We start from the raw sequence: 23,653 nt of genomic DNA, 5'->3' as shown, positions 1-23,653 counted from the left end.
CACTGTGAAATGTTACCAGAAATGCTTGGAATCAATTTGAGAATCTTCTTGTATTCCAAGGTCACCGTGACAAGAGACTTATTGTCTGTTCTTGAAATGAGCACAGTTTTGGGCCAAACCTTCAGAAGAGACTTAGAATGGTGGAGACAGTGGGGAAGATTATAGGCAGTGGCGTAGTGCCAAGAGGACGGGGGCAGGGGCGGGGGGTGCACGACGCACTGAGCGCATGCCAGTGCAGAAGTGTGATGGGGCATTCTGGGGTGGGCGGGGGCGTGGCAGAGGTACAGGGCACACACATGCCCCGGGTGCAGTTCCCCCTTGCTCCTGCCCTGATTGTAGGTAAGCTTTAATTTTTATTGAACTTTTAAGAGTAACATGAAAAGCAAAAAAATATATATAGGCAAATTTGAGAAGAAATATAAAATGCTGAGTTTGGGAAATTACTGAGCTAACACATAATTCATACTGGAAGGTGTCCCAGGTGTGCTAGATGTTCCTCTGCCAGACTTATATGAAGTCAGAATCCACCCTCAGTGTTTCTGTGCGTGCACAGTGCGTGTCCCCAGAGAGAAGGGAGTGAGAGTCATAGGAGGGCTAGGACTGTGAGTTCTCTCTGTATAGTGCTTCCAGTGAAAGGGATATAATGTGGGAAGGAGAAAGAAGCTTAAAGAAGCAGAACTGAAGTTTTCATGTGTTGCTTCATCCTGTAATCGAGCTCAGCTGGAGAAGTTCCAAAGTGGCAGCAGATGAGGGATGGGAGGAATAAGACGAGGAGTGTCTCTATCCAGTGATTTCAGAGTTGGAGGAGAAATTCTTGAAGGATTTTTTCTGTGTGAGTGTTGTCGAGTCACAACTGACATGACAATCCTGTAGAGTTTTCAAGGCAAGCAACATTCAAAAGTGGTTTGCCATTGCTGGCCCCTGATGTTACTTTGAGATGTGATGAGGCTAGCTTGGGGCCATTCAGGTTAAGGACTTGAAGATTAGATGGACTTCTACTTTTCTTTGGGCATTTACTATTGGGGCCAAATCCCATTGGAGGTATTTTTGGATCATTTGTAAAAATAGCAAGAGGAGGGGCATAGAATATCCAAATTTGGTCATAAGGGAGAAGTGGCAGGAAGATGGGATGATTTTTGTGGGATGGGTAAATTGCCTGGATGGGAGACCTGATTAATATCTGTTAACAAAGACCATTAGGTAGCTGATGACGCTGCCTCTGATTATGATTGGATTTCCAAAAGAAGTCTGCATTGTAAGGCAGATTCCTGGATGATTCTAGGAGGCAGGTGACTGTTCTGTAAATCTTGATCATTGGCTGCTTCCAATTTTAAGTCACTATATTAACTGTCTGTGGCCTAGTATTAACTTCTCAGCTTTAGTATTGAACATGGATTCCTTCATGCAGTCTCAGGCAGCATAAATTCTGAGATGTCATGGAGAGAGCTCATAAACATGGCTCCAGCTCAGGATGGTTTGGGGTTACAGATAGGGTTGCCAACATCCAGATAGTGACTGGAGATCTCCCACTTGAAAATTATCTCCAATCAACAGAGAAAGTGGCAGCTTTGGAAGGTGGAGTATATAGCATTATATCTCGTTGAAATCCCTCCCCCTACGCAAACCCTGTCCTCCTCACACTTGACTCCCAAAATTTCTAGGTATTTCTCAACTGGAGCTTGCAACCCTAGTTATAGACATTTCCTTCCTTAATACAAAAACATTGTGCGGCTTCACTACAGCATTGGAAGTCCCAATATCTAGTTCAGGAGTGTCCAACTCTGGTGCTTCAGATGTTCATAGACAACAATTCCCATCAGCCCCTGCCAGCAGGGGCTGCTAGGAATTGTAGTCCATGAACATCTGAAGTGCCAGAGTTGGACACCTCTGATATATGTATTGTCGAAGGCTTTCACGGCTGGATTCAAGTGGTTGTGGTGGGTTTTCTGGGCTGTGTGGCCAAGGTCTGGTGGATCTTGTTCCTAATGTTTTGCCTGCATCTGTGGCTGGCATCTTCAGAGGTGTATCACAGAGGGAAGTCTGTTACACACTGTGTCCAGTAACCTCTGATCTAGTTTGACTGTCTAGAAGAGTCATTATGTTTCTGTAAAGATTACAACTTTACAACAAACAAAGAATTGCTTTGTACTGCCCCTGTTCAAGTTAAATTCCAAGTTTGAAATTTGTCTGTATAAGATGGAAAAGGAAACTTTTCACCCTTGCATGGTTTTGTCCGACTTGATTTTCCTTCCAAGGCTAATAACAGCACAGGAGGGAAAGGAGGCCTTTAGGCAGGCAAAACTATCCAAGGCTGAAACTCCTCTTTCCTGTGCAGCAGCAGTCTGAAGCGGGGCCCAACACAGCTGGAACGTTAAAAGATTCTGGGCTCTCATTGGTCTTTCAGCTCCTCCAGCTCCTCATATCTTTGGATCAAGTTGTTAATGAGGGATGTTTTTCCTCAGTTGTGTTTTGATGAATATAGAAGTTGATGCATCCATCATATGACCTCCTGACTCGATGTCAAAAGTTAATTGCTGTGAAAATGCACTGGGCTTCCTTTATTTACCCAGGGGTAGCCTCTTATCAGCCCTTCTAAGACTGTTGCCCATGACCGGTTCAGATATCAGCTGTCCTTTGGGTTTTCAAATGTCTTATTGTTTTTGTTTTTATAACATCTACTGGAATTCACATGAATATGCTCCAATACTTTGGGGGATGACATAAAACATAATCTAACAAAAAGGCATGGAAAACTAGGGTTTTTTTGGTTATAGTTTGCTTGATGAGCTGGTAAAAACCATGCAGTGTACTTTTGAACAAAGCTGTGTTCAGACTTTATGACAAACCCTACACAGCTGATTGCTTTGCTTGCAAACTCCTAGACTCCATCTCCCTTCTTCCTGACATTGAGGTTTCCCTGTTTTGCAAATGTTGAATCAGGCTCTGACTTCTTGATGATGTCTGGTGCCTGAGCAAACCTGTTTGTTTCCTTTCTACCAGCCAGTATCCCAAACTGGGAAGAAACATCTAATCATGTTTCTGCATACAAATGGAGAAAGGGGAGGCCATATTTAGGTATGATATTTGAAACAGACGTAGATAACTCTGTAAGACAAGAAGTCCATATTGCCATATCCCCTATCCTATGAAGGCTCTTGTGTGCGTTTGAGTTGGTCTTCAACACATCAATTTCCCTAGTTTCTCCCCTCCACTGTTGCAACTTGGAATAAAAAGGAAATGATCTCAAAACCTTATAAAGTACCTTTAATTCAGAATGTTCTTTACTGACCAACATTTCAGCCCCCCAGAGCTTAATATATTCTAGCAGTGTTTAAAAGAAATTCTTTGAAACTAGTTTTTTTTCTTCTAACCAATTCGAAAATTCCTTCAGGATGAACTCTTTGGACACCTAATGGATATTTACACTGCCAAGCATCTCTGGCCTTGGGATTTTTGAAGCATAAGAAGCAGCCTTGTGTGTGTGTTTTGTCTAGCCTCTTCTCCTCTCTCTCGATACATCCATAGAAATGTGCATTGCAAACTTGTGGAATATTACCTCTGCATTCTGTATGCCACCTAGCTCACAGTAAGTGTTGGAGCCTTCAGGGAAAGATGTTTAGGACTGTAGTGGAAAGCTCTTAGTAACTTGAAACACTCCATAAATGGTTGATAATTAATTGCAAATCATAAGACAATCTGGTTTTTATGATTTCCAAAAGTCTACCGGTTGCTACGAGAAAATATCTCTTCTTCATCCCTCTTGGAGCCTGCCCTGCGTACATTTTCATAAACCAAGAAGGGCTGAATAGGCCTGCCTCAATCTCCGTGAGTGCTGAAATTTAATTGGCCATGAAGGCTGATAACGAAATTCAGATAAGCAAAGTTAGAAAGACAAAAATCCCCAAATAAAGTATTTTAAATTGCTGGAAGAGACTATGAAGCTAGTAACATATAAGAGGGAAATAGAATTAATTTAAATAAATAGTGAAACCAAGGTCAGGGTGACTTAGGTCTCTTTCTGTAAAGTTGTAGTCATCTGGCATGTAGTGCATTTGATGGAGTGAGCTCTGATTTATGAAAACTTAATGAAAATTGAAACACATTGTTTTAGTCTTTAAGGTGCCACTGGACTTCTGTTTTATTTTGCTGCAACAGACTAACATGGCTAGTTCTCAGGAATTGTTTTTTGTAAGGTGGAATCTGTAAAGGCTATTCTATAATTTTTTTCCTCAAACGTTTGACTGACTTGTATTGCTGCTGTCTTTATTGCTGTATTCTTGTTCTGTCTGAATGCGCCATGGCCCAATTCAGAGGGGGGAGGGATGAATCACTGCTGAGATGCAGCATGGGGCTTAAGTGGCTTGTTTGCTTCATTTGCCGGTGAAATGATAGAGAGGTAGCATCTGGCACCTCCCAGCATGGATTGCTGTATCTGGCACCCCATAGCTCTGTGATGGCAAAAACCAGAAGTGGGCACCACCACAGAGCTACTCTGAGCAAATGCTAGCACAAGGGGGTGTGCCAGGTTATTCCTGGGGTGGAGCCAACTGTAGTCATCTTCCACCCAGGCTTTTAAGTCAAGGACATTGTGACCAGGGTCTTGGACCTACATCACTCAAAGTGTGACATAACTCCATTTACCTTTAAGGAAGGGTTTCAGGTGGCTGGATTTTTTTCTTTCAAAAGAGAATACATCCAGTTCCTTTTAGCAGATAAGGATGTGAAAATTACCGGTTCTATTGCTACTTTTTTTAGTTGTTGCATTTAACAAAAGAACAAAAGAAACATACTGACTAGAAATTATTAACCGGCAGGTTGTTATACTATAAATACTTATTTTAGTAAATCAGTTTTAATACTGATGTGGACATCTTTTATGGTTTTCCCATTATAATTTTCTTATAGTCTAGTTGGCTGTGGACCACATTGTGTTTTATTTTTAATGCCATTAAAGGTCTTTTTTCCTCAGCATTAGCTAGGTTTTCATACTGTATGCACACTAATGTAAACCAGGTTAGATGGGTCAATAATCTAGTTCAGTATAAGAAGAATCCCTATGTCCATCTTAGACAAACATTTTAATGTAGAAAAATGCTGTCACAAGCATTTGAAGAAGCTTTTATATTTGTAATCAGCAATATGTTATTTTATTAATGCATTTCTGTGGTACCATTCAACATAAAGAGGCTTTTCTTTCTTTATTTAACAGTCCACTGACCCAGTTGTTTTGAACAAAATCTCTTACAAATGCCACACTTTATTTCTATCCCTGCATAGAAGCCTCTGCTGCCAGAAATTTAGCTACAGCCAAAGCAATATCAGGATCAGTATAAGCAAGCAGGAAAAGGAATAGAAACAAGGGAAACCTTGGAAACTATCATGACTTGTATCTACAGATCGCTCAAAAGGGTAGTCAGCACACAATCAAAGAAATTAGGGCATAAAGTTTCTATTGTCCCATATGCAATGCATATAATCTCTCTGAGTAAAGTACTCTCCATGTCCACTCAATGTAGGACAGGGAAAAGCATTTAGCCCAGCCACAGAAAATCTTTCTGATTGTTTGGCACAGTCAGAACATAAAGAGGCGAAGCTCAATGACATCTGAATAAAATAATTTAAAAAATCTACATAACATTAAAAACAATAAAAAATGGTAGCAATTGGTACTTAATGAAAACAAGGTAGGGATCCAGGGGACAGAGCAAGAAAACATATCTCTTTTGAGGTGTTTGAGAAGCATTTTCACCTGGCTTCTAAATTTCAGTAGTGTAGGCACCCAGGCAAATATATATTCAGAAAAAGCATAAGGAGCCATAAATGAAAAGATCTGTCTCTGGTTGCCACCTCTCTTTCTTCAGAAGACAGATAAAGCAGACCGCCTATGCAAGTTTAGATGAGAGCTGGTGGCTCTTTAGATTCCTTCCTTAGTTCTGTTTCCCTTCACATCAACCAACTGAATTGGTCTAGTCTGTCCTTTAATTGTTGGGGAAATTATCTGCAAACAGACCAGCAAAGTGGGAGGTGGGTAGGCGATCTCCACCAGTGTATGCAGAGGTTGATCAAAGGGGATCAAAGATAATAAAATACACTCTCAAGCACACAGAATTTAAGAAGTCTAGGAAATAGAGGGGGTGACCATAGCGGGAATAGAAGAGGGTGGTAGGAGGGCAACATTTACTATTCCAGAAGTGGAGAGGTCCAAGGAGAGCAGGAGCAAGAGTCAGTGCTTCTTGCATAAAAAAAACAACATTGGACTTATGGAGGGAATTCAAGTGGGGACTTGTTGCATTTGACCCTTTGGCAATGATAATAGGGCAGTCTTCCTGGGAAAAAGCAAACTTCTGTTCCCAGGCTTGGACACTCCTGTTGGAAAGGATTTGATGAGATTAAAACTGGGGAGACTTGATGCATTTTGGGTAGTCCTGATGAACTTAAAACAGGGACATTTCAAACCTTGATGAACTTGGGCTGCTAAAACAAAGAAACTCTGAAGGTTTAACGACCCTTAATAGTTGGACAGGAGGTCTGAGATTAAGTTATTGTTTAGGAAAAAGGCTACAAGGCAATACAGCAAGTTGGCTGATGAGATTGGCCGTGGATAATTGCAAGTTCTTTGTGGAACCAAAGCCAGATGTGCAATTCCAAAGCTGGGCTGTGGTTAACCAGATTTGAGTGACAATGCCCTTAGGAGGGGCATTGCTTGAAACTTTGCATTCTTAATTCGGCAGGGGAAAGAGTGATGTCAAATGTCTGGCAATCTTTCTTGATATCAAACCCTTTAATTAAGATTGGCATCCATTTTACCCTTGCTCTGTTCTATGCAGCTGGGTTGTACATGATTATAGGCTTTTCAACTGATTGAGAGAGCAATGATAAGATGCCCACCAGAGTCCTATTCAGATTTCCTCAATAGGACTTTCTCCAGAAATGTGTTCTCAGGATAGCCCTATGATTTGTACCCTTAGAGAGTCTGTGGTCTAAGAATTCCTGGCTCCAGCATCACTGTGCACTCTGATTTTTTGTGTGTGTCAATGTGAGATTGAGATCCTACTTTGCCTTCAAAGGTTCCACAGGATAAAAATACACTTATTGTATTAATCCAGATAAAGCCTTGTTTGTACTAAAAACAATGCACCCATTCATATTTAAATTTAGAAAGATGGAAAGATTACAGTCCAAGTTAGAGCACTGTGTTTGCAGTTTTGTCCTTAAGCAAATTGCACAGTTCAATGCTCTGATATTTCCCCTTCATTTGTACCTTTTAGATTTGTAACCACAAATTGGCATATACCATTTTTCTTCTCACTTTGCTTGCCCTGAATTTGCCTCTGATTTTGGCTATATATATATATTTGTTTGGGATTACATACTTTTTATATAAATGTGGTTTATGTGACTAGTTGAGTGTGGCAGTTATTCTATTAATTTGCCTTATAGTTGGATTCCCTGAGTGTTTGATATTTGTTTCTAGAAGGAAGATGTGAAACTCCATAGTTTCCTGGTTACTTTGGATGACTGAAAGATTTTTGTAAAAATCATCAGAATCTCTGTTTAAAAAAATTAGCAATTCATTGTAAACAAAACATCACTATTTTTTATGTGCCAGACTCTTGGAATCAGAGACATTTGTGGAAGAGGACAGTGCAGTGCCTTTGATGGACACTCTTCTTACATTCTAATATGTAATTCAGGACCACACTCCGTGTTATGGTGGCTCAACTCTTGCAGTACAGATTGTTCTGAATGCCTTTAAAACTGGGGAGTGAGGAGGCCTTTTATGGCTTGTTGGAGGAGGGTGCAGAGCCTTCCTCCTGCCTGCCATTTTTCCACACTCACACACAGCCTTCTCAGGCATTTCTACTGACAGAAGTAATATTTAGTTTTGAAGTCTTCATGGGAGAAAAATTGCTAGAGAAAAACTATTTCATGGGGTGGGGAGTTCAGGTGGGGAGGGAGTATTTGACACGCCTGGTTGCCCCTGCTGTGCTTTAAAAAGCCCCCCTTATTTTACAGTAAAATGCCCCCACCTTCATTGTAAACCATTAGTGTTGTAGAAAAGATCCTGGGTCAGGGGTCAAAGGGAAGCCGGAACAGGAGGATTTCCCCAAGTGACAAGTGAGAAAAGCCTTTAGGTTAAGGCAGTCTGTTTAATAAAGTTTGTTCAGCTTTGAGTCATTGGAAAATGTTGGAATCTCTCAATGTAGGGTGTTTAATTTCTTAGCTAACAAAAACTGTAACAAATAAAAGCAATTCATCATCATTGGAAAGAATGACTATTTTTCTGTCTTGCTCTTCCTTTAAATAATGCTAAGCCAATTTCACCATTTCTGTCCTTAGTGTCCTTTGGTTAATTTACTAAGTAATATCTTTCTGCATACCTGGCAAATACGTTACGTATATAGAACTTCCTGCCTTGCCTGTGGGTGGCCCCAGTGTGAGGCATTTGTTCACTATTAGCCATAGCATTGAAAGCTGGGAATAGAAAATATTTGGTATTTTATGTTTGTTCATTTATTTATTTATTAGATTAATACCCTGCCCCTCCCTGACCAAGGGCAGGCTTAGGGGCAGGCTTAGCTAACGATACAAAAATACTAACAGTTAACATACATGAATTCATTAAAAAACCCTTCAGTCAAATTTCCCTGTTGGGGCTGCAGTTATTACATTAAAATTCTAATTCACAGTAATGGCAGCAGCTGAACGGCTTCAAAAATAAGCACATTTCCATTAGTATCATGGGACTGACAGGTAGGAAAAAATGTACTAGATAATTTCAGTTCATTGAATAGGGTTCTTGGGATTAGCTTCACTGATTGTTACGTATGGAGTTCAACTTATTACTTTTCTGAACACCTGTGTGGCACCATTGCCATAATTAAAACAAAACAACAGAAGGCTAAAACAACAAAAGCCATAGCAGTTCTATCCTGAAGGCAAAATATCTACCAGTTTTGGAAAGAAAGTAAAAGGAAAGTTGGCAAAGGGTTCAAACAGCAGCCTTCACGAATGGCAAGCTTTTGTTTCATCTCTGCTCCACCTATTAGTTGACAGGAGAATGCGTTTTATTCTGAAATTTATATTTATTTATTTATTTATTTATATTTTAGATTTATATAGGCCGCCTCTTCCCCGGAGGGCTCGAGGCGGCTCAACAACATGGCTGTCACTAACAGCAACTTGACAGCATAACTTAAACATTAAAACTCCGGCAGCAGTTACATATAATTTAAAAACGATCCAAGCTATTCAACAGTATAAAACAATATAAAACAGTTCAGACAGGCGCCTGAAAGCATTAATTAATCTTCCTGTTACATTGGGTAGACCTAATTTCAGGTGTTAATCTCCCTGAATTATAGCTTCCCCACACATACACATACACATAAACAGATGTTTAGCTTCTTTAGGATGAATGTAATATGAAGTTGATGTAACGAGCTGTCATTGTTTTTGCTACCTTTTCTAGGTTATCACAGCTGGTCTGTCTCCAATCATTTTTGACATTGCAATGAATGTTTCAACTGCCTGTTGGTATGTATCACAAGGATTTTGTTCTAATTTCCACACTATAGTCCTTTGGATATTTAGAAAAGTCTAACTACCAGTAATGGTTTTTGGGGGAAAAAAGTGAGTAACTTATTATGGTTAGCATGAAACAAGTTGTGTGTGTGTTTGTTTAACTGAGAATTAGGTATGTGTAGTTGTATATGCCATAGCTGAAATTAGTTGTTTCATGTCAACTCCAATATATCAAGTGACCTAAAACACTCCTGAAAGTAATTTATCACTCCTGATAATTTATCTCCCAGAATTTTGTTTCAGGTTTCAGGGAGGCAGGAACAGAAAAGGAGGGAACAAGGAAGAGAGATTAACCATGCCAGGCTGACAGTTATTCTGTGGCAAGTGGTCCATTTGAACTTTTAATGCATTATTTTCTGTGGAAAGAGCTGGCTTTCAAACTGAAGACACCAAGTCTGCTCCTCTTAAAAAGAATAGCCTTTTAAAATTTTAAGAGACTATGCATTGCCAAGTAGTGTGGGGTAGGGAGGTATTGAAAGTGGACCTGGGTCAGGAAGCTAGATCTACCATCTATAGGAAATACTGGAGCCATTATTTCTTATGCTAGTAGAGAGGCAAGGTCTCTCCAGCACACAAGAACAGTTCTTTAGCCAGTGAGTTGTTTAGCTGAGCCAGTTCAGCAGAGCAGAACAAAGACAGCCATGCAACAGAAGTGCAAACATGGGACAACTTGTGGACTCAGCACAGCAAACTAAGTACCAAAAACAGCTGTGTTGCAAACTCTTCCAGATAGCAGCTGGGAAATGAGGAAAATTGATGCAGGTAGATGTACAATAGGAGCTGAAATGTGACTAAAGTTAACTGAAGCGAAAGAGTGTGTCGGTGTGACTCTTGCCTCAGAAAAGAAATGTGAAGTTTAAAAAAAAAACAAATAGTCCAAGTTAATTGTTAATTTTAAACTTTTACTGGAAACCCTTGGCTCTGCAGCTTTGTGCAATGGAAAGGCTAGTCTCACTGAGTTTGATAGGAATTACTCTCAAGTTAGTGTTCATATTATGTTTCTAATGGAATTCCCTTTCCCCCCTGCTTTCCTCCAAAAATTGTGGCTGTATTTGTGCATAACACAATAATTATAAAACAGGATATTGTTAATATTGTTACACAAGAATCAGTCCTTTTCAGGAACAACAAGACTTGCATGACTTAGAAAACAGCTCGATGAAGTTAAGAATGTAAGTGAGTGTAATGCTATTAAAATCCAGACAGCTTGGTCAGCTTTACATGTTTTCCATGTGAAAATGGCTTTCCCCCAATCGTTTGTTTTATTCATAACATTCTGAAAGGAGCTTTGCTGTTTCATAAACTAAGCCTTGTAGTTAAATGCAAGGTCAGAACAGTTAATTGTTGTAAAGGGAACAGAGGCGAGCCAGCATCTCCCTGAGTCTTCTCTAATGCAAAGTTAGAAAAACCCAGAAGAGATTACCTGCCCAGGCTCTGGATGAATGAAGTATGAGTTGACGTCCTTTCAGAATCGCAGCCAGTGCTACTGAACTTGGCTATCTGAATTGCTAACAGGAAGAAGAAGAAGAGTTTGGATTTATATCCCCCCTTTCTCTCCTGTAGGAGACTTGAAGGGGCTTACAATCTCCTTTCCCTTCCCCCCTCACAACAAACACCCTGTGAGGTGGGTGGGGCTGAGAGAGCTCCATAGAGCTGTGACTAGCCCAAGGTCACCCAGCTGGCATGTGTTGGAATGCACAAGCTAATCTGAATTCCCCAGATAAGCATCCACAGCTCAAGCGGCAGAGTGGGGAATCAATCCCGGTCCCTCCAGATTAGAATGCACCTGCTCTTAACCACTACGCCACTGCTGCTGTTATTTCCAAACAGGAAATAAGTGATTCACCCTGTCCAAAAACATTTACTCAGAGTTGGAAAAAAGATTGGAAAATATAGAGAAAGATGGCAGGTAGCTTCCAGTTTGACACAAGACTACATGTCAATTAACCACCTTGGAATCATTGTCAATGAAGGGCCTAGTCTGATCTATTCACACAGATTTGCACATCAGTCCGGTCCTGAGAATTATGTTATTTAACTCTAAAAATGTTTGGTCTGGGGTCCAAAGTAACTTGGGATCTCTACAAAATAAAACTTCTTTTCTCTTAACAGTCTTTTGCTTGGTGGATTTGCTGAAGTCTTGCTTCTTTACATTGAAAGGGGCGGCTCATGAACAGGGACCAAAGGAGGAAGAACACACTCTCCCTCTGGAAATAAAATCAGCAATGGCCATGAAACCCAAATAAAAGTAAAGGGAAGTAGTCACAACAATGAAGATATGTACTTCAAACAGCAAATGCTCTAACTCCTCAGGCTTGGTTAGAGGAGCACCAATTCTATCATGGTGGTGAATCTATTTACCCCAGCTCCAATGAATGTGGTCACCTTGCTTCCTTTAAGAATCCCACGTCAGAATGTGATGCCTGTGCTTTCATCACATGATCATGTTGGCAAGAGCAGAAATGTGTGGTTTGGGCAAACATTGTAAGAGTGGTATGGAATGGTGAACATTAAAGTATATATAAACATAAAATTTGGGGCCAGCATAATTTTAATCCTTATGAATTATCCAGACTTCCCTGTGCCTTTCCTCTTCAAATGGAGCACATCTTGACACGTACCTCCTAATTTTTCTACAAAACTTGTTTCAGCATCAGTTATGTACCTTTCATCTACTATTGTGGGCCACTGGCCAGTTGTTTTTGCTTGTTTGTTTCAGGTGCTGCATGTTTGAGTATCCATTTAAACTGTCATGCCGCCTCTGACTTTTATGAAGAAACAATATTATGTGTGGTTGCAGATCACATGAAACATCACCCTGCCAAGTATTGGCATGTCTCATCTTCTGTCCTTTCTACTGGATTTTGTTATTTCATATATTGTAGGGATAGTAGGAGATAGACCAGTGGCAAAACTCTTCTCAGGTAATAGCTGAATCAGGTTTTCAAGCAAAGCTGGTGAGGTCCCCTAAAGCGTGGTAAGGTGATCACTTGTGTGAATAGCTAATTTGGCAGTTGTGTTACCCTCTCAGAGCATCTGGATTCCAGAATTCTTTCTGAAATAAGGATGTTAATCATGAGGTTACAAGTCGTGATCTCATTACTTACTTGTGAGCTAGCAGGCCATAAAAGGACACACACACACAGAAAGATCACTCTGGCTTGACAATATCACTTTAAAAACCATCTCAGACGTTTATCTGTGGCAAGTGAACAAAGAGTTGGGCCTCAATAGACGGCTCAGTGTAGGTTTTCTTTTTGGTAAGGAGAAGCTTAGTAGTTAAGATGGTTAACTTTTGTGCCTGGGCATACATGATTAGGTGCAGTTCCAGTTGCATTCCAGGGTCTTAACAGTAATCACATTGGGAACTGGTACATAGGAGCCTCTGTGTGAAAGGACAAGAACAATTACTACTTCTGAAAATATGTTGCAAAAACTGCATTGCTCATTACAGGCTTGGTATAATTACTTAAGGGGTTGCGTACCTTGTGTTGTTCCAGAGGATTATGTTCCTTGTGGGACACCTTTATCTTCTTGTTTTATAATGATATTCAGGTCAGATTGGCAATATGCACTGTGAAGGTCAGTGTGATGTGATTGGTAGACTCTAATCTGCAGAACCACGTTCGGTATCTCAGTCATCTTCCTGAAGCCTGCTAGGTGACCTTGAGCCAATCACAATTCTCTCAGAATTCACTTAGCCCATGTGGAGGCAGGCAATGGCAAACTACCTCCGAATGTATTCGGCCTTGAAAACCCTACCGCATCACCATAAGTCTGTAGTGACTTGATAGCACTTTCCACCACCACACTGTGAAAATGGGTGCTTTGGTTCAGTCAATCAAGCAGTAAAAAAGGAAACACAGATTTCATTTACAGTGGTACATCGGTTATTGTTGATTTCGGTTTTTGTTGGTTTCAGTTTTCGTCGACTTTTTCTGGGCAAAATTTGTGTTTTCATCGATTTTTTGTCCTCAAACCCAGAAAAAATTCGCCCAGAAAAAGTCCAGAAAAACCGAAACCAACGAAAAGTCCAGGAAAACCGAAACCGGCTGGGGTTTGAGGAAGCCCAGCTGTGAGGCAGAGGGAGCTCCTTATTTGGGTAGTGACATCAGGGGGAGTCACTGCCCAAATAAGGAGCTTTCTCTGCCTCCCTGCTGGGGTTTCAGGAAGCCAATTAATCCATTCGAGGCACTTTTTGGAGTGCCTCGGATTAATTGGATTTACATTGATTCCTATGGGAAATGGTGCCTCGGTTTTTATTGATTTCGGTTTTCATCGATTCCTTTCGGACAAAAACCGAGGTACCACTGTACTCGTTTGTAAGATGGAAGTACACATTCAGTTCTTTTTACATAAACTGCCAGATATCAGAATCTGATCTGATTAGTTTGGCCTTCATCCTTTTCCTCACTAGAAGAACAGAAACTTCTATTTGATGTGCAGTGAGGGACATATGATAAGCTCATTTAAAACAACAGGGAAGAAGAAAGTCCTTTGGAGTGATTTAAAAGATTAGAATATCAAAGTGGCAATCAGTGTAAAGCCCACAAGTAAATCTTATTTACACTGTCTGTCTGATTTTCTTCTTATGTTCAGTGATTATAATAAATACCAGCATTTATAAAATCTTGAATAGCAAGAGCTATTGAAGAACATTCATTAATAAATCCTAAATACCATTCAACATTGCAGTAACTTTTTAAGCTTTTGAACAAATGCTGTAGTATTGAAGCTTTACAGTGGTACACTGGTTACCCTACTCAGCTTGCTATAATTAGCAGGAAATTGTACTTTATATAAAAGAAAAATGAGTGAAGGGCCCCCTGAACTTATAAAGGATACTGAGACGACCTTTCTCCCCTATGTTACTGAAGTGACAGATGTTATTTTGGGAAGGAAAACAGAATGGTACCTTTTGGTCTAAAAGTCTTTATTCTTTTCTCTGAATTTTGTAATTAAAAAAAACTTTCCCTGAACAATCATTAAGGTAATGTGCAGCCTGATACTGTTCCTATTTACTTTGCAGAATGGATCTTACTACCTAGTATAAATGAACAAGATTTTATCTTAAGTCAAACCCATCCATAAACTGGAATATATAAAGCCAATTCAGACTGGTTTTCAGACTGAAGAAGACTACAAAGTATTTTCTACACTCTACAGGAAAACTGCGCCCCAGCTACACCCCGCCACACACTGGCGCACATCCAGTGCATTGCGCGCTCCCTACCCCCTTGGCACTACACCACTGACTGGAACTGATAAGTTTATAAAGTATGATTATTTTATTCTTGTTTAATCGATACTAAATGGACAAATACCGGCATCCCCTTGACTGTGGTTCTCCCTTTGATGACAGACTCCTGATTGCCACATTACATAAAGCAGTTCACAGATTCTGATTGGGAAGTGTACACAAGTAACCAATTGGCGGTTCTTTTCTACAAAAAAAAAGGTCTGCTACTAGAAAAATTAGTGTCTGGGCCGGGTAAAAAGACAACCCACAGCAATAAAAAGGCTATTCATCCCAAATTCCATAGGTATCCAAGGATAAATTTGACTTCGTGTTTTGTTTTAATACTGTTACATTATTCCTAAGTGATAGCAGGTCATTGTTTCACTGGTACAGAAAAAATAAATAAAGAATGCAGTGAGGTTTCTTGACAGACACTCTGATCAATCAATTTGTATTACACAGTAACAGGAAAGTACATGACTTTATTGAAATCAATGTTCCAGGCACGGACTGTGTCAAATGAATCAGCACTGGAACAAGTGGAACCATATACATTAGTGATATATAAAAATAGTCATTTAATTCTTTGATGCACGTTCTCTAGCATATTAGCAAGCACATCCAGCGGTCATTATCTTCTCATAGTCTCTTTTATATATATATATATATATATTTATATATACAGTATTTTGAAAATAGGATACACAGAAGATTCTGTTTGAGTTTGAGCTTTCCCAGTTCACTCTGATTTACTGTTAAGGTACTATAAGACTCTAGAGCTGTGAAATATCTGAGAAGTATAAAAACACAGCAATTTCCATGTCCTCCTCCCATTTGATTTTATACTGTCAACTATGTTTTTTTTTAAAAAAAAACCCTAAACAACAACAACATTGCCCATGTTGAGGGTGTCTGTCTGCTATCAAGGCCCTCGGCTGCCGATTCCCCTGCTCGGCTGTACAAGATAGATTTTATAAAACACTGTTTAACATGCAGCACAGTCAATGTGCTCAAAATGCACTCTAACATAGAGCACAAAATACAAACGCTACAGAGTGCAAGTCTAACCATCTCCACAGAGGTCAGAAATACGCTTGTGGATTAAGAACAAGACACTTACAAAACAACATCTCTCTTCCATAGTGAACACTTGAATGGGACCACGCACAAGAGTGAAGACCTAAGGATGGGTGTCAGTTTCCCATTTGCAGGTGTAATAATATTTGCAGTGTAATCACTAGCAAAATAAAAACAGACGGAGAAAAACCAAACCAACAAGCAACCACTGGGATTCCAAATTCCTCTCCCATGTTATTCAAACGGACCTATGTGCCTCTTTTCAGTAGTTATGCTTAAGCAAAGAGAGTAAAGTTGTCCTCAGATCTTTAGTAAACAATATTAAATCAATGATCCAAAACAGCCACGTGGTTCCAAGCTGGTTCATCCTCTCGCCTGAAACCAAGCAATCTAGCTACCCACAAGGAAAAAGTGCACTTTCAATAACAAATATAAAAATAGATTGGCACGCTGCTGATACAGTGAAGATGTCTACTACAACCAATCATTGCTTTAGGAATCCTCCAGTAAGCTGGAAAACCCTTGCTGGAAAGCTGGCGAGGTTCATAAACAGAAGATGGGAGAAAGTGTGATTGGTGCAAGGGCTGCTGACAATTCTCACTGGAATGACTGGGCAACTCAAGTAAGTTCTCTTTTGGTCCCGTGGTCTGAATCTGTTCCATCTGCTGCCACTCACATGCAACTCATTCATGACTTGTTCTGAATAGTTAACAGTTTCTAGCCTGAGAGTTTTAAGGAATTCAGTGCTTTATTCCAAATATCTGGTTGTTGCACTGAAAACAAGAGAAAAAAAGGGTATTGGGACACCTTTGTCCCGTTTTTGCATTTCCAGTAGTAACTGCAGCACTTTTGAACTCGGAGAACATTTTTAAACCCTTCCCAAAAAAGGGTATCCTATGCTAGGAATTCTGGGTTAAACGTCTATAATGTGGCATCACTTCATGTTCAGGTAGATGGAGAGCAAATTCCAAGGCCACTAATACGGGGAATTCAAAGGCAATCAGTTCTCGTCTGTGCAACCGGAACTTCTCTTCCAGCTTCTGAAACAGAGCAAAACAGAAACTTCTTAGGTTACCACTCTTAGTGCATCAAGTTACCAGACTCATGTGCCAGGACTTGGAAATATTTTTCCAAACAATGAGTTCCATGTTAAAACAAGGCTGCTGCAAACATGGCAGATTAACAATTCCTTTCATCTCAAACATTGCCCCACCTTTCCTCTTTCAACTTTACTTGAAAGCTCTTTTCACTTCCGTGGCCAAACTTGGGTGACCTAGACGTACTTACATCTATTAAATGTTTGACTTCGTGCTTCTTGAGGTCGCTGCCAATTTTGGCAGCTAGCAGGACACAGGCCCCAGCACAGAGCTTTCTGTTCTGCTTGTTGAGCTTCCCCTTGAGCGCCAGCTTCTCAAAATACACAAACGCCATGGCCACTGTGGGCTCCTCAAGACCACACTCTTCTTGAGCTAGTTTGCGCATCTCACGCTTCAGGCTAGAAAGGGGGGGAAATAGTGAGTCGTCAAAGAAATCCACAGATTGTGCCTCTAACCATTGCAGCTGTTTTTTTGCCAACTTTCCAGTTTGTGCTAGTGTGACAGACAGCAGATCCTGGCTTGGGCTTCCTAGGACTGAAGCTGTGGGAAAGCTTCTGTCCCACTTTTAAGAACGCTTGCACAGTTATGTTCAAAGTGTAAGTGTACAGTATCTTCTGGACTTATCAATACTGGCAACAGTAACTAATGAGTAGGGATCAGATTTGCAGCCCAATCCACAGCCCAAGGCACCAGGGACGGTGCTGCTACCTTGCCTCCCCACACCATCAGAGGGCTTTCAGGCAGTGTGAGGAAGCAGCTAAAATGACCATTACCCCCACGCTCGCCTGCCTGAAGGGCTTTCATAGGGCTAAATGGACTTATGCCTAAATCCAAGGCCCAAGATGCCGCATTCCTGGCAGCAAAGCCTCGGTGGAAGCTGACTAACATCAGATCCACCCCGGATAACGCATATGGCATGCCTCAGCTGTACAGATGGAGCTGGCTGCACCACAGGAATGCTGTGCCAGGTACAGCCAGTGCAAGGTACGGCCATGGCATCCCCCTCCACCAGGGTAAGTGCCCCAGGGAGGATAATTCCATTGGTACACACCCATGCTGCCTCCACAAGTCAATCCCCCCCACCCCCAGACTGAGCTGTTAATTTCCCAATTCAGTTGCTATTTCAGTTGGATTTTGCAGGCTCACAAGTTTCAGGACTGCAGCTCTTTAAATGACTGGTATCAGTACAAGTCACTTCATCTTCTGTTAAAGATTAGCAGTCCCATCAGAAGGGGGTGGGAAGGCAAATCCACCTGTGGGAGTGATGCATGGCTGCCCTGGTGGATTTGCCCTCCTCAGGGCACTTGCCCTGGCAGAGAGGTGATTCTTCTGGCATGCCCTTCCCAGTGCTGGGACTTGGAAAGGGTTGCAGCGCTGGATGTAGTGCCAGCATCCCAACCCCTCTGCCACCGCTGGTAGTCAGCTTCCTCCCGGCTATTTGCTTCCTTATGCTGGCAGCTGGGACTTTAGACTTAACGGTACCCAAAGAGGTGCTATAAGTCTATTAAGTCCAATGGGGGCTTCTCAGTGGTGGGGAGACTTTTTTGCTTTCGAGCCCCTCTGAGAGTGGTGGGATAGCACAGCTGCAGTGCCCTGAGGTGGGGCTGTAAGCTCCATCAGAAAGAAACATGCAGTGCGATCTATGAAGGGCATAGATTTCTCATGACATGTCTGTGTACCGAGAAGCCACTATATCCTCTGGTTTGTCTACTCAGAGCATAACAATAATTTGTGCTGGCATGATTACCCATTACAAGTTGCACATTTTATATTTCTTGGGAAATGTAAGATATACAGCAAAAAATGAGAGTCGGCCAAATATGTTTGTAATAATTCTTAATCACAACACCTGGACAGTGGCGTACCAGGCCTAAATGGTGCCTGGGGGCATGACTGCCTACCCACACCCTCCCCCAGTGCCCCAGCTTACAGGAGTCAGCAGGGAGGCCGGGAAAGGGTGGGGCTTGGACAGGCAGCTCAGATGGGCACTGTGGTGGCAGGCCAGCTCCTATGCTGCTGAGCCCCACCTCCCTCAGAGCCTTGGGAGGGCAGGAGTCGCCCTGCAGGGAGGCTGGGCGCCACCGTGGGCAGCCCAGGCAGGTGCCACAGCCACCCGCCACCAAGCCTTGCCCCCCTACAGGCCAGCTTCTGCTGCCCTCCAGGGCCTGGGGAGGGCAGGAGCCAGCCTGCAAAGAGGACAAGAGGGGACCCAGGCTCGGTGATGTGCGGTTGCGGCACACACCAGGCACCCCCCCCATGACAACACACCATGCTCCCAGGGGACATGGGATATTCATGACCCCATTAGCGGTATGCCACTGCAGCTGCAAAATAACTTTACATGTATTAAAATAGTTCCAACAATATACCTTTTTCAGTGCCTTCAGAGAATGATTTCAGAACACTGTGGATCTGGACTATACCTGTACCCTACATGCCTCCTATCTTACTTATTCAGCTTTCTAGTCAAAGCAAGCAGCTGGTTTGTCTTATGCCTTTAAAAAATCACTGTTTCAAAATGTCTATTGTTAATACTTTATGTCCATGTACCACATTTACTAAAGGGTTATTTTGTATGGTATTAGTACCTTCTTATTTTACTGAGAGTCAACTTAATGTAAGGGAACTTTTCCTTGAAGGTTTCATTCATATCCTTCTTAAGGTCCGATGGCTTTACATAGTCAATGACTGTTGTCTGCAATAAATCAGGAAAAACTTCAAGAGTGATGTAAAATCAAATACACTTGGCAGGAAAACATTTGCATATTCTTAAATACAAAAATAATCCTGAATTACAGCTTGGCAAGAAATGTAATGTTTTTAACTTTTCTGTAAGCTGCCCTGAGCTTGGCTTTGTCTGGGAAGGGCGGGGTATAAATATAATATAATAAAATAAAAACCACCAAAGATACAGTCAGCTCATTTTTCTCTCAAAAGACTCCCTAGGGGGTATCGTGTTATTCTGTTGTAGCAAAAAAAAAAAGAAAAGAAAAGAAAAAGAAAGAAGAGTTTTGTCACATCTTAAAAAGTAACAGTAAGCATTATGAACTAGAACTCACTTCATAAACTATATGACCTGTTAGTAGATTTCATCCCTGTATCTCACACCCACAGAACCAAAAGGTCATTCAAACCAAGGGGCAGCAAAAAGTTAGTGACACACAGTCCCAAGAACACGTCATTTTGTTCTTAAACACAACAGCAGTCACAAATGATAGCACTACAGATCAGAGCCCACCAAGCTGTTTCTCTGATACTGGCACCTGTCTCTGGTACAAGACTTCTGCCAATGTAAGAGGTTCTCTAGCAAGAGGTTCTCCATCAGGTAGAACACTCCCTGTGCTAGAGCAGCAGCCCCCAATCTTTTGGAGCCTCTGTGCACTTAATCTGCATGGCCATTCAGAAGCCTTGCTGGAAAAAAGCCCCACCCACTTTCTCAAGACTTTTGGTGGGTGCCACAGTTCCCATAGGCACTACATTGAAACCCCTTGTGCTACAGGAATGCCAGTGGAACAGACTGGTAGAATCCATCCACCAATTTCTAGGGATAATCAAATATATATACATTATTCTAATTCAAATCTCCCTCTGAAATGTTTTTGTTGAAGTATGGCTGCTTTCTAGCAAAGTGTCCTCAGCACTCAGAAATGTTCTCAACTGGATTTTCAAAATTGTCATTTTGGATATCTATTTGGTTTCTTAAGTAGAAACTGACTTGGTTGTTCTGTGTAGAGAGCAGAGAGACATATGTTGGAAGATGAGTGGGCAAAGAAGTCCTGATAATGCTGATGTTATTAAGCACTTAATACTGTTGCTTGAGTACAAATGGTACAGAATTGGCATGATGGAGAAAGTCATTTTAGATGCATTTCAGATACCCAACATATCTATGATTTAAAAACAAACTTGGTGGCTGCCATAAGAATAAGATAGATTAATCATATCCCTGGAAATACCCAGCATGCTCTTGTAGATTGTCCTCAACCTCAATACACATCTTAGCCCCAGGAACTACGAAGTAAACAAATGATTTCTACATCTCAACAAATGCTTATTCATTTCCTTCCTGTTGTGTTTTTATTAGTTTTTAATGTAGTAGGACTTTAGCCTCGAAAATCAACTTCCTCGTCCTAAGTCTACAAGTGACACTAAGCCTGATCTTAAATAGGCCAAGAATCCCCCAAAAAAGAATTCTGCTTCTGAAAAGTTATTTTTAAAGAGATGTGGATTTTAAATAGTAAGTATTATAAGTAGTGAAGGATGACCCAAAAAACTATAATTCGTGCAGAGCCAAAAAACCTTGAATTATATTCATCTGTTGGGTTTCTATTGCAGTCAATGGATGCTTGTGAATTTTAGATTAGGAGATTATCTGTAATTATCACTTAAGGTTTAAACAGCAGATCACTGTGCAAAAATGGGGCTTGTAGATCAAGTATGATATATTGGAGCAATGTGCACTATATCCAATGCAGAAAATATAACTACATCCAAAATCCATGTTTGACTGGGGTATTTAGACTCTTCACAAATTTGGCTTCTAGATGTAGAGTATCTTTGCTGAGGTAAATTGAGGTAAATTAGTATAGCGCAGCTTGCTACTTATTCTTCTAGCAATATTTTTGTAAACTGTTTTTAAAATAGCAATGGGGGAAGACGAAGAAAGAAATATTCTGATGCAGGAAATGTGCATGTGTGGTCCATGGGAAAATACAGAGAAATATACAGAGTAAAAAAGTCCAATTTCTTATGCTTCAGAAGCTCAATAAGCCTTTCCAATTGTTTTTCATGGATTTTTTCCAATCACGACAGAACATCAAAGCCAAAAATCTCAGCACTATAATTAGAGTGCACATTTTTTCATCAACAGATGCCATGGACCATGTTCTATGGTGGGACCCTGACAGTGTAGAAGACTTAGAAATCTGCACAAAGATGTTCAAACTTTCATGCTGTTGACTAGCTTCTATCTTTCATCTTCAGACACTGCCTCTCTTGTCCATCTCTCCCTGTTGCTGCCACCAAAGCTGATAAGCTGTTATAGTCTTCTATGAAATTATTTAAACTGGTTGTCTTTTAACAATACAGATTGGAATTTTGGACAGCAGAATTAATGACTGACATGGCAACCCTTATAACTGACAGAACAAGTGTTTGGCCATGGTTTGCCGACTCTTTTATTGAACCTCCACATTGGCTTACAGTCTGGCTCAGGAACAATTCAAAGAGAGAAAAGATTGTTTGTTTGGAAGTGTCCTTATGTCAAAAAGCTTCCTTCCCTACATACTAATCTAGCACATGAGGGATCAGGTTGGGCTTTTAAAATGCTAGGTCACCTTAGTAAATTCTGGTCTGTAATTGGAAGTAGATACGTGAGTCCATCTGCATGCCACCCCTCACTCTCTCCCCTTCCCTTGCATGCCACTCCTCCCCCTCCCTCTGCTAGGGTGGGTGGCCCATGTCCAGATGCCGGGCTTCCTCCCCTCCCCTGCATGCCACCCCTCACTCCCTCCCTTCCCTTGCATGCCACCCCTCCCTCTCCCTCTGCTAGGGTGGGTGGCCCATGTCCAGATGCTGGGACCCCTCCCCTCCCTTGCATGCCACCCCCTTTGGCTTCAGACCCCCTTTGGCTTCATAATGATCCATACCCTAGTATATATTGTACACACTTGTGACATATTGCAATGTCAGCCCTTGTAGTTTCAGGAAAGGTAGTATCACATGTTCATGTGTTCTGGTAATTTGATATGTTTTCTAGCCATATAAAACAATTTCAGCACATTACAGTTCTCCAAATGTTCACATTACAATTACAGTTCACATTACAATTTCTACCTATATAGTAGGTGTAAAAAGACTTAAGGAAACAGTTGATTGTTAATAAGCTTCTTATTCAATGATAAAATTTCTGACAAGAAAATGAATTCTCTCCTGCATCACCATCACTCAACCTAGAACAATGTTCATAATTAGAAGACAGCAAAAAGTAGCCCCAGTGACTGATACACTATTTGAAGTCTCTGAAGCAAGTCAAATGTATTAAAGTGACAGACTGTTTACTCTGAGGACATGAAATATGTTGTTAGTGGTCAGACTTGGAGAAAAACCTGGCACGAGTCCACTGGAACTGGTAGCTGTTTATCCTGGCAGACATTCAGCCAGACACAGCAAGCACAGCAATGACCTGCCTTACCCTTCCGTGCAAACAGATAACTAAACACCAGGCTGCTCCCTGTGGTGTGTGCTAAGCCAGTATGAGGTCTTGCCATGGCTCCCCATTGAGACCAGTTACTGAGGAGACTCTCTAGACTATCAAAGTAATTCCAAACAACTCTTACAAGTTTGCTGTGGAAAAGTTACCCAAAAATAAGAAAGTGAGGGTGGGGGGTGGGAAATCAAGCTTCAAAAATTTATTCCAGGGGCTATTTTTATCATCTGTAAAGTTGAAAAGATAAAATGTACAATTCAAACTATGAAACTTTTTAAAAAGTAGTGGCCACATGTACGAACAGATGGGCTTCTCTCCCCTTGTCCAATATGGCCGCAAGAGTCATGTGGCAGACTGTCCCACTTCAATAAGAAATGCTATTGGTTTTTGTGCTTTTGGTGCCACCACTGGGGCCAGGACACAGCCATTAGACACTGCATCCATCCA

The 23,653-nt window shown here is 41.2% G+C and overlaps 2 protein-coding genes across 6 annotated transcripts in view; one reads left to right on the top strand and one right to left on the bottom strand.

Annotated features, from left to right (window-relative positions):
- Positions 1-12,118, top strand: part of TMEM241 (transmembrane protein 241) — a 54,875-nt gene extending 42,757 nt beyond the window's left edge. For 2 of the 5 annotated variants that reach the window (XM_048507222.1, XM_048507220.1), the window contains 2 exons: positions 9,473-9,537; positions 11,698-12,118. In XM_048507222.1, coding sequence (XP_048363179.1) covers positions 9,473-9,537; positions 11,698-11,758 — 126 coding nt within the window. In that variant the 3' untranslated portion in view covers positions 11,759-12,118. Of the gene's footprint in view, positions 1-9,472; positions 9,538-11,697 lie in introns of those variants that run through there. The other 3 variants (XR_007245395.1, XR_007245394.1, XM_048507221.1) reach the window with 2 other exon arrangements.
- A 3,168-nt stretch (positions 12,119-15,286) lies between these two features.
- The window catches only part of CABLES1 (Cdk5 and Abl enzyme substrate 1), a 41,267-nt gene continuing 32,900 nt past the window's right edge, over positions 15,287-23,653 (bottom strand). The window contains exons 8-10 of the mRNA XM_048507219.1: positions 19,587-19,693; positions 17,189-17,396; positions 15,287-16,941 (exon numbers count right to left, since the gene is read on the bottom strand). Coding sequence (XP_048363176.1) covers positions 16,801-16,941; positions 17,189-17,396; positions 19,587-19,693 — 456 coding nt within the window. The 3' untranslated portion in view covers positions 15,287-16,800. The remainder of the gene's footprint in view (positions 16,942-17,188; positions 17,397-19,586; positions 19,694-23,653) is intronic.

The sequence above is a fragment of the Sphaerodactylus townsendi genome, linkage group LG09 (genome assembly GCF_021028975.2).
Source record: "Sphaerodactylus townsendi isolate TG3544 linkage group LG09, MPM_Stown_v2.3, whole genome shotgun sequence".
Classification (NCBI taxonomy): Eukaryota; Metazoa; Chordata; class Lepidosauria; order Squamata; family Sphaerodactylidae; genus Sphaerodactylus; species Sphaerodactylus townsendi.
Note: the sequence above shows the minus strand (reverse complement) of the source record. Positions and strands in the feature narration are given on the sequence as shown.